At 48.1% G+C, this 15,679-nt stretch overlaps 1 protein-coding gene across 3 annotated transcripts in view; it reads left to right on the top strand.

Annotated features, from left to right (window-relative positions):
- Positions 1–11,789, top strand: part of LOC6551677 — a 48,233-nt gene extending 36,444 nt beyond the window's left edge. For all 3 annotated transcript variants that reach the window (XM_026982101.1, XM_001978490.3, XM_015155906.2), the window contains exons 2-4: positions 3,674–4,099; positions 4,229–4,564; positions 8,481–11,789. In XM_026982101.1, coding sequence (XP_026837902.1) covers positions 3,674–4,099; positions 4,229–4,564; positions 8,481–11,419 — 3,701 coding nt within the window. In that variant the 3' untranslated portion in view covers positions 11,420–11,789. The remainder of the gene's footprint in view (positions 1–3,673; positions 4,100–4,228; positions 4,565–8,480) is intronic.
- Positions 11,790–15,679: the final 3,890 nt, after the last annotated feature.

Here is a 15,679-nt window from a genome sequence, read left to right on the forward strand (position 1 = left end):
CGGTGTGATAAGGCTTCGAGGGCTTTGATACTCGTATTGTTGCGCCCCCGCACAACAGAAATCATTGTAATTCCAGGCGGTACAGTATATACATACACATATGTACATATGTACTAAAAACACTATGTGTGTACGACATACCGCTCTGTTTGTTATAGTTTCAGCTGCTAAACACCTTTCCACGTATCCGTATCGCTATGTTATCCACACATAATTTGTTTAAACAAATTAAGTCGGGGGCCGCTTGACTCCAGTTGATTTTCAGTTTTTCAGCTGCTGACGTCGCTTTGTCACTGTCAGCCAAAAAATAGAAATAAATAAAAAATCAACCGCCTGTTGGACACAACACTTACATATTTATATATATATATACTTGCTACTACTACGCTCACGCCGACTGCTATCGCCCGCCACGGAATTTTAAATTTGTTTAACCCTTTTTTGTTGTTAAACTTTTAAATGAGTTGGCCAAAAAACAATACAGCCAGTCGAAAGAACAAAAAAAACGAGCGTTGTCTTTAAATATTTACTTAGCGTTTTCGGGGCGTGCGTTATTATTATTTCTACTCTGTTTTTTTTTATTTAACAACCCGTCAGCGAAGTGGAGCACTTGGAGTCATCATAATTGGAAAACCATTCAGCTGTCTGTAGTTTTCGATTTCGCAGCAATTTGGCAGGGAAGGTGATTGAAAGTGAATGGTTTCGTATATTTATACACACAGTGCCTTAATTTCCTACTTTAATATTAATAGCAGCTGTGATTCCTTAAAGCGGCGCAAGTTTCGCTGTTTTCCACCATTTTCCCCCCGATAGTTGGTCCAGTTTTTCGTGGCTGACGCCATTTTTCATCGGGGTCCTCTGGCCTGTGTCCTTCGTCCTGCGAAAGCGAGCACCTAAAAACAGCCGACGAGGACGACCGTGTGGCGCTCTCTGGTTTTTATGGCATCGCCGCAGATAGAGCAGCCACCCATAACCTTTGGGCCATAAAACCGAATCCTTCGAATCCCGCGAATCCCTCGAATCCTGCGACTCCTGCGACTCCTTGCCTCCGCACATGTGTGTGCTTCTGCCAGGATGGGGGCATAAATTAGCACAATCAACGTATTGTTTTCCGCCTGCCACGCCCCCGCCAGTCCGCGGGCAGTCAATAACACGAGAACGTTATAAATAACAAAAATACAAGGAGCCGAACGAATTTCATATTTTCTTGTCCTGATAATTTGCGCAAAACTTCTATTAATATGTTAATTCTTAATTGTCCTACTTGGCTAACCCCCAAGGATACAGACTACACCACACGAGTGTATATACAATTGTCTGTTGGGGGGCGGCGATATTAATGGCCGCAGGCTTGCATTAAATGGCCAGGAGTGCTTTAGGCCAAAGTCGCAGCTCGTAAATATTTGGCTTAAGCTGCGCGGTTAGCAAATCGACGCACTTCCATTTATTTTCTTGGCTGCCTTCCTGCTTTCCTGCTGTTACTGCCGGCCGGAAAACGTCTGAATTAATTACGCATATATGCAAGAGGGTAAGCGATGCCAATGACATCACACTCCCACCAGCTAATAAATTCTGATTCCTGCAGGCGGCCAAAATGTAGCACTTTATCGGGCGATCGGAAATGCATAGCAAATTACCCGGTAATTGGGTGGCAAGAGTAGTGAAACTTCTGGACTTCGTTTATGAAAGTGAAATATCAAATATTAATAGAATAAGCCCGCCCTTTGTCTGCCTATATATACACATCTAGGTATATATATTGACTGTTTGATCTGCTTAAATCGCATTCGATTTGGTCACTGCCCGAAAGGGTTAACGCAATTTATGACTTTACGGTCTCCGTAAGCTGGCACTTTTATGAAATCTATTTGGCAAGGACTCTGTTGACACTTGTCAGGCGGACTGACACATTTGACAGCTTCACACCCTTTCACCTTTCTCCGCCAATTTCTATTTTTTTTTTTTTTTTTCGATAGCCCCCTTGCCCCTGAGCATTATTAACCCTCTTCAGCTGGCGCAATATTGCGCTGTGCATGCTGTCAATAAGTTTCCTTTTCATAAATAATCGTAACTTGCAGTCTGTGTCCGCTGTCTTTGCTAATCTGTGAGCAAACATCTAATCTAATCGCTTGGGCAAATACCATCGGGCCACGCCCCCGGCCATTTCTACCGCTCGACCACGCCCCTTTTGCCGGCGGACAGCAGGTAAAAGAGCAGCTCACCTTTGAACATACCTGTTTTATTTTTGGGCCTGGCCAATGGCATGCCGGCCAATCAATAAATAAAACACTAATAATCAGCCGGAAAATGCCCGGACAAAAAAGGTCAAACAGGACGCGGCGTGGAGGAAAAACATATTTTTTGGGTGGGAAAACAGCATATATGAACGAAATAAACGCGAAAATTGAGCGCAGCCCACCCAGGCAATCAGCAGAAATTAGAGGCGACATCGTGTGTGTACATGTGTACATGTGTGCATCACCCTCGTCCTCGTCGCAGGACAATCAATTGATAAAAAAGCGTAGCTCCTGGCAGGACAATGGGAAGGGCGGGCAAAATATCCCCGCTTAGGGCGCATTAGTTATTGTTGTTTGGACCCGGGAAAACCGCAAATTGTTCGAACTGCCCCCGGAATGGACATAAAAAATAGAAAACAAGTGGCAAAGCGACAGGGAGTCAATAATTCATGGATCTATTTCCTAATTGACAACTGTGGCTGCGGATTGGGGCGGGGATGTGCTGTAATTGAGGATGATGTCTTCGACTGAAATCAGCTATCCAATTGGATGGATAAAAAACTGGACAAATAATATTATGTGTGTACTGATTATAGTTTTTGCTATGGCATACAAAAGAGAGTGAAAACTGGAGCATTACTTGTGTGATTGCAGTTTGTGGGGAATGACGAATAAATAAATAACAAAAAAGTTTCGCTTGACCGAAAACTTGTGCATTTTCGATTTCAACTTTTTCCCCCGAGTGTCCTGGGGCATCAAGGAGTCCCTTGCGTTTTTTTCTTTTTGCTCTGAATTTTCCCACTCCACAACAAAACCTTTCTGGTCAATCAAGTCCCGTCGATGGAATCGAAAAGAAAACTTGAACTGCCTTCGGGCGCTCAAGTTGTGCCATATATTTTTATATATGTGTATGCACTGGTGTTGCTAATTTCTGGCCCAGATAAGCCATGACAACCGCAGATACTATTCCATATATACGAGTATGTGTGGCAAAAAGCAGGCGAATTAATTGCAGAGCTACTGGAATTTATGGTCATGCACACAATCAATTTGCCACCACCACCACCACCACCGCCACCACCACCCAAAACCAAAGCCAAAGTCCTAAATTCAGAGCTGGGAATCGGAATCTCCTTTTCCACACCCATATATGCAAATACTACTGGCGGTTTGGGGGCGGTTGTTGGGCTATTTTTATTGTTGTCTTCCCCGGCATTTGGCAAATAAATTAAAGTGCACAGAGATTGGCATTCGCGGCATGGGTCTCACTCCTCCGGAACGACGAGCATATTTGCTTATCTGTCCAAATGTAAATAGGGGATTTTCACTTGCACTGAGAACAATTAATGAAGCCAAACCGATTGGGCTAAATAAAGAGGCGCGAATATTTATGAACTGAACTGAGCTGAACCCAACTTCTCGATTCCCTCTTGCAGATTCCGATTCCACAGAGAACGATGCCGTGGCCACACAGGACATCCTTACGTGCGGCGCCTGCCAGAAGGCGTTTGCCCTCTCGGACATTGTCAAGTTCATACAGCACAAGGTGCTGCAGTGCAACAAGGAGAACTACGGCCAGTGCGCCACCCAGAATCCGCAGATGGATCGCGATGCGGAGGAAGGTCGCCCGCTCAGCCTTGTCAACCGCCGCCCCTCGATCTCCGCCCCCATTTCCGGTCGCAAATCCGCTCCAGCGTCGGCGGCTGCCGCAGTTGCAGCGGCAGCGGCAGCAGCAGCGGCAGCAGCGGCGGCGGCGGCGGCCAGCAGTACGGCCAGCGGATCCAGGATACACACACCACCACCGAGTCCGGCGGACCTTTTGGCCGACGGAGCCAGCAGCACACCCAAACGCCTAGTAGACGGTGAGTCCTCAAGCAAGGCTATTTCTAGCCAGGCTATTTGTTTGCTCTGCTCCTCATTTCGTGGCATAGTGAAATGTACTGGCCTCTGCTCCGTGTACTAACCAGCTGACCCCTTGAATGCTCTTTCAGAGAACGACAATACCACGCCCAAGGACAGCGAGACTGCGGGCGCCACCACCCTCGATTCGAATGCCGCCCCCTCCAGTCCGGCGGCCATTGAGCGCCAATCATCCGGCGACAGCAGCTGCGAACTGGAGGAGCAGCAGGATCGCCAGGATCGGCAGGAGAAGCAGCCGCAGCAGAAGCAGGCGAAGGTCAAGCAGGAGCCCTACGACGAGGAGGGCGTCAATCAGCATCAGACTCAGAATCAGAATGATGATGACGATGAGGAGATGGAGGAGCGCTCGCTGGCCAAGCGGCCCAAAATGGAGCTGGTCGACGCCGAGGCCAACACAGTCCACACAGGTGAGTCCCCCACCAGCCAGCACCCAGCAGCCCCCACTCCGGTGCAGGATAGCCATACTTTCCCATCCTATCCAAATAGCATGGCGCATATTTGGGTGGCAAAATTAAAATTCCCTCCAAAGCAGCAGCAGCAGCAGCAGCAGCAGCAGGAGCAGCGTTGAATAAAAAATGTGTTTGATGTGATGATCGGGCCGCGGGCACTCGGCGATAAGCTGCAGCTGCATTAAATCAAAACAACCAAACCGAAAGCCAAAACCAAAACCGAACCCCTGGCTCTTCTTCAGTGGCAATGGGCTAAGAAAAAAGCACACATAAATAATAATACGGGGAAAAAAGCGCGGACACTGCGGGCTGCGGACCATGGACTATGGACTATGGGCAACGGAACACGGAATACGGACTATGGACTATGGTATATGGAGTCCGTGCTGCAGACTGCGGACTGCGGACTGCGGACTTCAAAGCGCAGCACTCAATGCTGATAAACTGCAGCGGCTATGGCAGTGGCAGCAGGACGAAAAAGGACACTCGGACAGCGCGACAATCGAAGCCCCGACTCGTCGTTCTCCTTCCCTGGCCTTTGACTTTGACATTTCAATGCAAATGATGATGAAAAGCCAAAGACAGCAATACAAAAAAAGAAAAAAAGAAAAAAAGAGAAAAAACAAGCAGGACTATGGCAACGGTTAAGGGTAACCAGGCAGGACAATAAAGCCGCAGCTCTGCAACTCTGAAGCTCGGGAGCTCGGAAGCTCGGGAGCTCGGAAGCTGCCCTCGAGGGTAATTTGAATGCCTCAAAAACAGCAGCTAAGGAATGCCAAGGGGGTGAAAGGCCACTTGACTGGACAAAGGACATCGCACTGGACTTGACACACGCACAAAAGCGGGCCAAAACAACAACAGGCATATTTAAGGGAATAAAAAACGAAATAAAATAAATATAAGTATAAGTGGGCAGAGAATTCGCTCGACTTCAACCTACCGAATGAAGTTGTTGTTGCTTGAGGTCCAGAGAGGTCAGCATGGGAAATGAACGCGAAGGTCGCGTGTCAGCCGAAAAGCGATTGACTCACAACATCAAACTGGCCTTAAAAATTGGAATGGATATATCCCGATATATAGATGCGCAGAAACAATAGGAAGCCATTGGGGAAGGGGGAAGGGGGGAAGGGGCAGCTACACATACGCCATTTAACCCTTGAACTTTTGCGCTTTTGACACGAACAGCGAACAACAAAAGTCACTGACAATACGGCAAAAAGTTGTTTGACTCTGACAATGCCAACTGACAAGTCACACAGATGCGCAGATACAGATACATAGATACAGATACATCTGGATATACAGATACACAGATACATCGCACTGAGCTGCGTTAATTACGCATTGTTCTGTCTTTTTTTCCCATTTTGTTTTATACATATATATTTTGTTGCTGTTGCTGTTGTTGTTCTTTTCTTCTCTGTTCGGTACTTTACTTTAATGGGCTGTCCAACCTAACTCCTTCCTTTTGGGCCATTGTTGGCCATTTGGTAATTATAAATACGCCATGGCAACCAGCCAGGCAGCCAGTGCCCCGCCCGTTGAATAAAAGAAAGGCAACTGTCAACAAAATGGATATTTGTTGCAAAAATGTAAATGCAACATGTCCTTGCCACAGGACTTTTCACCTGTCACCGCGCCGTGTTAATTATCAATTTCGAGGCTCAGCATGTCGCGACCGCAGCAACAATGAAACCCCATCAAGGCTTAAGGGTTAAGGGGTTAAGGGTCACAGGTTCGGCTGGGGCGGGGGGGGGTTAAGGCTCAGACCGCAATTATTGACTCATGCTGGCACTGAGCCAAAGAGAAGAAAAAAAAAGTAGAGCAGAGAGGAGAGGAGAGGCGAGGCGAAAGCAGCGTGCAAAAAACACGGGCGAATGGTCGAGTGGTCGAAATCAATGGCTAATGCCATCGGTTCATGCAACTCCACGTCCTGCGGAGGATTAGAAGTCGCCCGTCGGTGTTCCACGTCCCTTGGTCCTTTGTGCGGCAGGGGCCGGAAGAGGATTCACACAGACCGACTGGTCGACTGGCTCAGGATGCTGACAGTTGGCGAAGCTGCAACAATTATCCCATTACGCGCGCAACCCTTTTATTCTGATCGCCACCCGCTGCTTGGAAATCGCTCATACGCACTGTGAGACGGCTGCACTTCCTGGCGGTCAATTTGCCACTTCCGGTGCCAGGATATCCGCTCTTTGTCTGCGCTGCGCGCCGTGCAGAGGCAGAAATATGTGCGCTTTTGGAAAGCGATTTTAATGAAATCATTTTTATGCAGATTGCCAGCTAAAATCTGGCAAATGAGTTTGAAATAGCAGCTGAAAACTGTACGCACATGAGATGAATATATTATTGTTATGAAATTTTCTCGGCCTAATAACCGTATGCTTGCTTAAGTAATGAGACCTTTTTCCCATTTTTTGCTGTTGCCAAAGAGTAAATAATATTTAAATTTATTTTCCGTGTCCAAACTTCCCGCATTCGACAGCTGACAGAATCAGAACGTGCCAAACCCGCGCCTTTTGTGTTTTACCCGCTCTGCTCAGCCTTCCTTTTTTACTTTTTTTTATCTAAATGATTATATTGAAGCGCGTGCGCATCGCGAGCTGGGCGATCAAGGATCAGACAAATAATGCCCGATGTTTTTCGACAACTTTTACCTCTTTTTTGTCGCTCGGCGATCGCGCAACCCTTTCCGCAGGCAGCGTTCAAGGGTTGCTCCTTGTGTTTTTCACGGGGATGCGGCATTTGGAACGTATTATCTGTCGGATTCATTTGCATTTCCTGTGGCATGCGGGCCAGCGATCCCTGATCTCCGGCTCCCCGGGATCCTGATCCCGCCGCCGAAAGGGTCGAGGCGAAATCATGTTGAACACGACTCACCTTTGACAGCGCCAGGAAGCTGTTTCACTTTTCTGCCCCCTGCCAGCACAAGTTTAGTGCCGTGGATTGCCATAAAAAATTGTACGAGAAATAAATAAAAAAAAAAAAGGAAAAGTGTGGAGAATGCGTGTCCTGTCTCGTGCCTTTCCATTTCCATTCACTTTTATGGATCATTTTCGGAAAATGTTCATTCTGTGCGTTTTAAAGGTGTCATTTAAATGCAGAGTGCGTCCTCATCCGGGGGTAGTTCGTTCGCCATAGTTTCCATTGGCATTAACACCTTGTTGTCCTCGGTGGCGACATGTGGCCAGCTCCTTGGCCCTCCTCGCCTCGCCTTGGCTTTCAATTTTTATTTATTAGAAAATTTTCGTTTTTAGTGGCGACGCAAAAAACAAAAAAACCCAACAACGAGCAGGAAAAGTGTCTGCTCTGCGCATTTTTCATAAATTTTCCAATTTTACATCTGTTGCGCGGCGCGGCACATGTGTCGCAGGACATGGGACACAGGACGCAGGACATTCGGTGGGTGGTTTTAGGGCTGCCATTTCCGCCATGGCAAATTAACAAATGTCGCGACAAAACCGCAACAAACTAAAGGACACACATGTGCGCGCCAGTGTGTGTGCCTTTGCATGGTCCAATATCCTACGCTATATTGGCAATCTCCGTCCCCGTCCCCGGCTCCATGCGAGTATGCGTGTCCTGGCGCATTTTGGCATGCCAACCGCGCGCGCTGCAAAATCAATAAATAAATAAATACTGGCTAGGATCCGCGCCTCCGCAAAATGCTCATTAATAATTAATAACGAAATTGCCAGGCAACTGGCAAATGTGTGCACGGCAATGGGAAACTTCTAGCTCAGCTGATAATGCAATTTAAACGTGCTCGCAAATTAAAGCCACCACTCATTTTTACACCAATTTACCCTAATTTGCAGTACTACCAGTGCCATATCCCGCTAAACGACACATTCGCTTCCTGTACTTGCAGAACCCAGCAACTATACGTGCTCCACGTGCAAAACCCGCTACACCTCCGCGTGGCGCCTCATCCAGCACGTCCAGCACTCGCACGGCGTCAAGATCTACGTGGAGAGTCCCGGCGGAGGCGCCACATTGACGGTGGCCACGCCCGCCGCCCTCAACAACAGCGCTCTGGCCTTGGCCGCCGCCGCCGCAGCCGCCGCAGCAGCAGCTTCCGCTTCCGGTCTGGCGAGTCCGCAGCCAGCGGTCAGTCCCAATCCCGCAGTAACATCGGCGGCCAAGAGGAGCAGTCCGCTGGGAGCAGCGGCAGCGGCATCGGCCATTCTGTCCACCTCGGCTAGCTCCGCGTGCTCCAATTCGCTGGTGAACACCAGCGGTGGCAGCATGAGCAACAGCAGCAGCAGCATTGGCTCGCCGCAACAGCAGCAGTTGCAGCTGCAGCAGCAGCAGCAGCATCAGCATCAGCAGCAGCAGCAGGCACAGCAGCAACAGCAGCGCGTGCAGCAGCAGCAGCGAGAGAACCTGGCCTCCGCCATGGCCGCTGGCATGCGTCATCATCCGCTGCTGCCGCCGCCAGAGGCCATGCACGCCAATCCCTTCCAGCTGCTGCGCATGCCACTGCCACCAGCATTGGCCCAGGCCGGAAATGTAGTTCCTACGGTGGCGCCGCTCTTCGGACGCCCCTCGCCCGCCGATCACTACCGCATGGAGCAGCTGGTGAGCGAGCAGTTCCGCCACCATGGCTTCAACCTGGCCGCCGCCGCTGCCGCCGCTCAGGCGCAGTTCAATGCCAATGGCCAGGTGGTCGGTGGCGTGGTCTCCAGTTCGGCTGAGCCACGACCGCCCTCGTCGAGCAGCAGTGGCAGCCAGAGGGGATCGGTGCCCCCGGCTGCCCTGCCGCCGCCATCTCTGAGCTCCCAGCAGCAGCAGCAGCAGCAGCAACAGCAGCAATCGGTGCAGCAGCAGCAGCAGCAAGGCGCCCAGCAGCAGCTCCACAGCAGCACAGCACAGCAGCAATCGGTGCAGCAGTCCCAGCAGCAAGCCCAGCAGCAGCAGCAGATCACACCCGGTCTGGTGGGCGGAGCTGGTGGCTCCCTGAAACTGGAACCCCAGCAGATGGATTTTTACTCGCAGCGATTGCGTCAGCTTGCGGGCACAACAAGCCCTGGAGCTGGCAGCACTGTTAACTCGAGCTCGCCGAGTCCTCGACAGAAGCAATCGCCGCATTTCGCGAGCCCCTCGCCCTCGCAGCAGCAGCAACAGCAGCTAGCCACCATCCCGCGACCCCATTCCCTCACTCCGCCCGAGAAGATGGGCGATGCCAGCTCGGAAAATGGCAGCCTGGGCCTGATCCTGGCCAGCACTCCGCGTTCCGCAAGCACGCCGCCCTCGAAAACGGGCGAGGTGTCCTTGCAGGAGCCAATTGCCCACTGCTACTCCTGCAGCTACTGCGACAAGAAGTTCCGCTTCGAGAACAACCTGATCATCCATCAGAGGACACACACCGGCGAGAAGCCGTACAAGTGCACCGCCTGCGACTTTGAGTGCTCCCACATCCAGAAGCTGATGAAGCACATGCGGGTGCACCGCAGTCCGGCGGACGAGCAGGACAACCAGGATAACCAGGACGATGGCAGCAATGCCGATTCGCTGGAAACAAACGAGGCCGACAACGACGAGGATCCCAATCCCGACGAGTCGGAGGAGGAGCTGGGCGACGGCGATAACGATAACGATCCCGATGGCGATGGCGATGGTGACCTCGATGGCGAGGACGAGGACGAGGATGAGCTGGAGGACTGCGAGGACATGGACTACAAGGCAGAGGACCTCAGCGTTAGCAATCGTATCGATGGCAAGAGCCAGAGTCCCAAGACGACGAGTTCGGGTGCCACTTCGCTGGTGGGTGAGTTGATGGACAAGTTCGGTCTGTCCAACATTGCCCAGTACAGTGAAGCCTACAAGCAGGCGCTCCAGGAGTCGGGACGCAAGGAGGCGGCCGCCGCCGCCGCCGCAGCTGCTGCAGCAGCCGACAACAACAATCGCGGTGGCGCCGGTGCTCCGTTGAGTGACAAGCTGAATGGTCTGCCTGTGGCCGCACTGCGTCTGCGGGATGAGTTCGCCAAGAACTGCAACATGTTCCAGCAGCCGCAGGATGCCGGTGCTCCCTCCCAGGTGCCGCTCTTCAATCCCTTCCCCAATCCCTTCGAGCTGAGCAAGCGGATGAAGATGGACGGCGGCGACTGGTGGGGCATGTCGCAGGCTCTCCACCGCAATGAGGCACTGTTCGAGAACCTGAAGCTGAAGCCTCTGGGCCTGGGTGGCGCCAACTCGCTGATCCAGGGTCCGCTGCTCAAGAAGGAGAGTCGCCAGCGCAACGACACCTGCGAGTTCTGCGGCAAGGTGTTCAAGAACTGCTCCAATCTGACGGTCCACCGCAGAAGTCACACCGGCGAGAAGCCCTACAAGTGCGAGCTCTGCTCCTACGCCTGCGCCCAGAGCTCCAAGCTGACGCGGCACATGAAGACCCACGGCAGGACCGGCAAGGATGTGTACCGCTGCCGCTTCTGTGACATGCCCTTCAGCGTGCCCTCGACGCTGGAGAAGCACATGCGCAAGTGCGTCGTCAACCAGGGCAAGGCGGCGGCCGCTGCCAACGCGGTGGCGGCCGCCCAGGCGGCACAGGCTGCGGCGCAGCACATCCAGGCCGCCGCCCAGCAGGCCCAGGCGGTACAAGCCCAGGCGGTGCAGGCCCAGGCGGCGCAGCAGTCGCAACAGCAGCAGCAGCAGCAACAGCTTTCGCCCATGGGCGTCGTTGGCTATCCGCCGCAGTTCGTCAGCGGTCACAATCTCTCACTGCCGGGCAGCGTGAGCGGCGACAATGACTCGAATGCCTCCTCCAGCTTGACCGGCGTCCATCCCATATCGCTCAAGGAGGAGGCATGACTTTTCAGTGGGTTTCCCGTGCCGCTGGCGCCGCCACCGCCACTGCAGCAGCATCAGCCGCATCAGCAGCAGCCGCATCAGCATCAGCCGCATCAGCAGCAGCCGCAGCAGCAACAGACCAGTCGCAGTCGCATCATGTCGCGCATCTTCTAAAGGTGTCAAAACGATTTAGAAAGCAACAAGAGTATCACATATATACGAGTATATACCAAGCCCCCTGTAAATATGACTTTTTTGAAAAAAGCCCCCATCCAGCTCCTTCCAGGCGACGAAAAAAAACGACCAGAGGCATTTAATACCAAAGCAATAACCGTTATGTAATATAATTTTAAAGATTCAAACCTTTTTTTTTACGAAAACAAAAACACACCACATTTTTTTCCAACATTTTTTTTCGTGCTTGTAATTTATATATAAATATAGTATATAAATATACGTAAATGTAATAATATAATCGACTAGCGAGTAATTGTGTGGACACACATTTTCCAGTGTATTTTCTAGGACTAAGTAAGAAAAAGAGCAAGGATTTGTATAAAATGAAAAAGAAACCTACTAAATCTAAACATAAAAAAAATATGCAAAAATTCTGCTCCCAGTGAGCCACAAAAATAAGCAAAATTATACTCTAAACTTAAAGGCATTACTATATGAATATTACCGATATGGGCGCGAGTGAATGAATGAATATTTTTTTCATCGATGTACATTTTTTAGTAAATCTAGACCCCTAGCACTAAAGACGAACACTTGTAAAAATCCTAAATCTAATTCTAATCATGATTATCGTATATGTATTCGTTTTATTCGAGTTCCCTTTGATTTCACTTCCTTTCCTCTCCTCTCCTCCTTTCCACTCCTTTCCTATTTTTTTTTTGCCTAGACATAATTCTATTATTAAATGTAATTTAAACGAAAAAACGAAAAATAATCAAATTTTTTTACATACATAAATAAATATAAATGTAAAACACAAATTTTTTTTAAACAATTTTAGTCTAAGCTGACAAGGAAAATCATGCATAAACTTTGAGGCAGGAGCAAATTGAAAACAGATGAAGATGCAAATTTGTACGTAAAACTTCAAGTGAATTATAAGAAATAGAAGAAAGCAATTAACAAGAAAATACCGAAGCAACAACAAACAAACAAAACGACAACAACTAGATTTAGAAGACTGAAGAACTGAGAACGAAAATTGTTTTCTTGCTAACAAAAAAGAGAAAAAAAAAAGACAGAAAGAAAGTGAAAGACGAAAGAGAGCTGGAAAACGGACAATGAAATGGCGGAAAAAAGGACACGAGAAAGTGCATTTTTTTATAACTAGTTTTTTTGCTGTTGATTTTCGTTATTTGATTGAAACTAAAAAAAAGAAAATTGAAATCCAAAATTTTGATTAATATTTAATTGTTTGTTTTTGTAGTAAAAATACATTTTTGTGAGCAAAATTCAAAGGCGCAACATTAGTTTAAACCTTGTTTTGTTTCGAGTCCCCCAAAATCCCACCTGGAAATCCCCCTACTAAAGCAGTTTAATTTCCCCAAATTGCCTTAATACCGGCGATTTCCACAGTTTCTATCGACGAAGTTTACCGTGCATAATTTATCGAATTCAACATGTACTAAATTTAAGAATGAGGTTTTAATGCATTGTGTTTAACATATATAGAACATATATATATAAAGCGAAAACTGAATAAACAAAAATCCATGAAAATTAAAAAAAAAACCCACACACGAGTTATGTTTTATTTTGCAACATTTTTGGTTTCAATACTGATTTCTTCCACGAAAAGCAGAGCAAAGGCGAACGGAAACCGAGACGAAACGAAGCAAACTAAAACTATCATTAAATCTTAGAAAATTACATGTAGCTATAAAAAAAGAAACCTTTATACTAAACAAAATTAAACCAGGACGTTGTCTCATTTGGCCGAGAGCAATAGCAAGGAGCGAATTAAAGGAAAAACAAAATGGAAAAAAAACAAAAATATTTTTCAAATGTGTGTAATTTTTTGAAAGTAACAATAACGAGAATACGAAAAGGAAATGGAAAACAAAAAAAAAAACAAAAAACACAAATTTAAAAATTAATAATTAAATGATAGTTGTCTGTGTTACGAAAATACAAAAAATATAAAAATACAATTGAAAAACTGTAAGCGAGCAAGCGAAAGCGACTTTTATTTTGCCATAAATGATTTTATAGCAACATGGAACCTACATCCCAGCCTAAAAGTAGGCAACCCGTTTAAATCGGAAACGATCGTGCGACGAAAAAGTGTTGCCTACATGTAAGGGCTGGCGAAGCCCGACGCCAGGTGGCGCTCTCATTTCCGCTGGCTAAATGGGTGGGAAAATGCACGAAAATATGTAGGGAGGAAAATGAGCGCGACAGAGAGAGAGAGAGAGCGCCCAGCACATGACCCCCATTGGCCACCCGCCGCCCCCCGCTGGCCCAACCCCACGTGACCACTCGACCAGCCGGTGACCAATCCAAGCACCACCGACCGCCCCAATTGTCATGTGCGGAAACTTCAATTGGCATCTGGCTGGCGAGACCGACTGAAAGCGAGACCGAAGCACTGCCCAAACCGAACCTCACACATGCGACGCCGCCAGCGCAGCCGCCGTCGCAGTCGACTGCGGCAGCAACCCCACCCACCACACACACACCACCCACCAACGCCCACTGGCCAGTTCGAACTTCGAACTAGCGCGCTGTCGAACATGTTCGACGCCTCTGGCTCTGCGCTGGTTGCAAACGGTCATCGAACATCCAGCCCCTTCGGCTGGAAAAACTAAATAGTTATGTTTGTGGGAAAATCTAAAAATAAATGAGATTATTAAGCAACATACATTAACGTATAGTCCGAGAAACTTAATCCATAATTGACACAGATGTAAAGCGGAAAAAGAGCATTGAATGTAGTTTATTTGTATTGCAATCTGGCCAAGGCAAGTGGCTCCGTTAAAAGTCAATAAAATTAAGGTTTTTGTTTCTGTTTTATAGATCTACGTTCGTCAACTTTAAAGGATAAGAGGTCATAGGTCCCAGTTTGGTCACCTTCTAAAGTAGCTATTTGCTAGTATTAGTATTGGTATTAGTTAGTTTTCTAAGCCGTAAAATGAACAAATTTGCCGCAAAAATCGAACCTTTTTTGGCAAATTTCTGGTTTTTTGTTAGCATTCGATCGTAATCAATAGGTTTCTACTGAAAACCAACTTCGGGAATTGTACAAATTCATTTTTGGCCAAATGATGAACTCTTGGTGGCAGGAAGATTTAAGTTTCAATCGATTGGCAAATATCCATGACAATTTATGTTTTGAGTTTTTGAATGAAAATATACCACAAATAAAGAAAACAAATAAAACTAAACCGTTTTATTTAGTAAAATTTTTCCAAAACAATGGAATTCCGAAGACTTCTTAGTTTCGTCCTCTGATACATTTACTTTGGTAGGTTTTTCGTAATGTATGCAGCGTACGTACCGCTTAAATAGCTGCGCCTAAGTAGTGTTATATAATAATATACCAATATAATAAACTGTGCCGTTCCACTCCAGCTTACTTTGCTCCGCTCCGCTCCAGAACGGACCACAAGCAACCGCTCTACACATCCAATAGTCTCCATTGGACTGCCTTTTGCTGGAAGGCGGCGTACCGCGGTTGAAGGTGGGCAATTAATAACAGGGTGCTGCCGAATGTGTGGACCCCACTTGGTGCGCATTATTCATTCTCCATTTGCAAGGGGTCCGCAGTTGCTCGTCCTTGGCTGGGGTTTCAGTCCATGCCCTTTCCCTGCCGCTCCAAAAACTCCAAGCGGATACAAGGACTGCGATTCGGTCTGTGGCTTTACTTTCAGGCAGGAATTTGGGGGGGAGTGGCTCATTGGGGAAAATGAAGCTGGAAGGATGTGAAGGCGACATTTGCTCGTGCAGCGACTAATTCAAGTATGTGTGTATAACACACATGGCGGGTAGCTCACACACATGCGACCATCTCTTTCTCGCTCTTCCTCCTCGCAAGGGTGAAACTTTTACAGTTAGCTGGCAGAGATTCTTTTCTGATGATAAATTAATTTATTATGTTCGAATTGAAGCGCTCGCACAGCTACCAATGTGAGCGGATGTAGCCTGCATTTGTATCTGTGACCGGAGTCTGCCAGGATGTGCATACACATACGTATGTATCAAGTGTGTGTGTGTGTGCCTTTCAACCCCTTCGAGTGTGCACAATTACAAAAACAACTACAGGAA

Source organism: Drosophila erecta, unplaced genomic scaffold (genome assembly GCF_003286155.1).
Source record: "Drosophila erecta strain 14021-0224.00,06,07 unplaced genomic scaffold, DereRS2 tig00000126-arrow-pilon, whole genome shotgun sequence".
Taxonomy (NCBI): Eukaryota; Metazoa; Arthropoda; class Insecta; order Diptera; family Drosophilidae; genus Drosophila; species Drosophila erecta.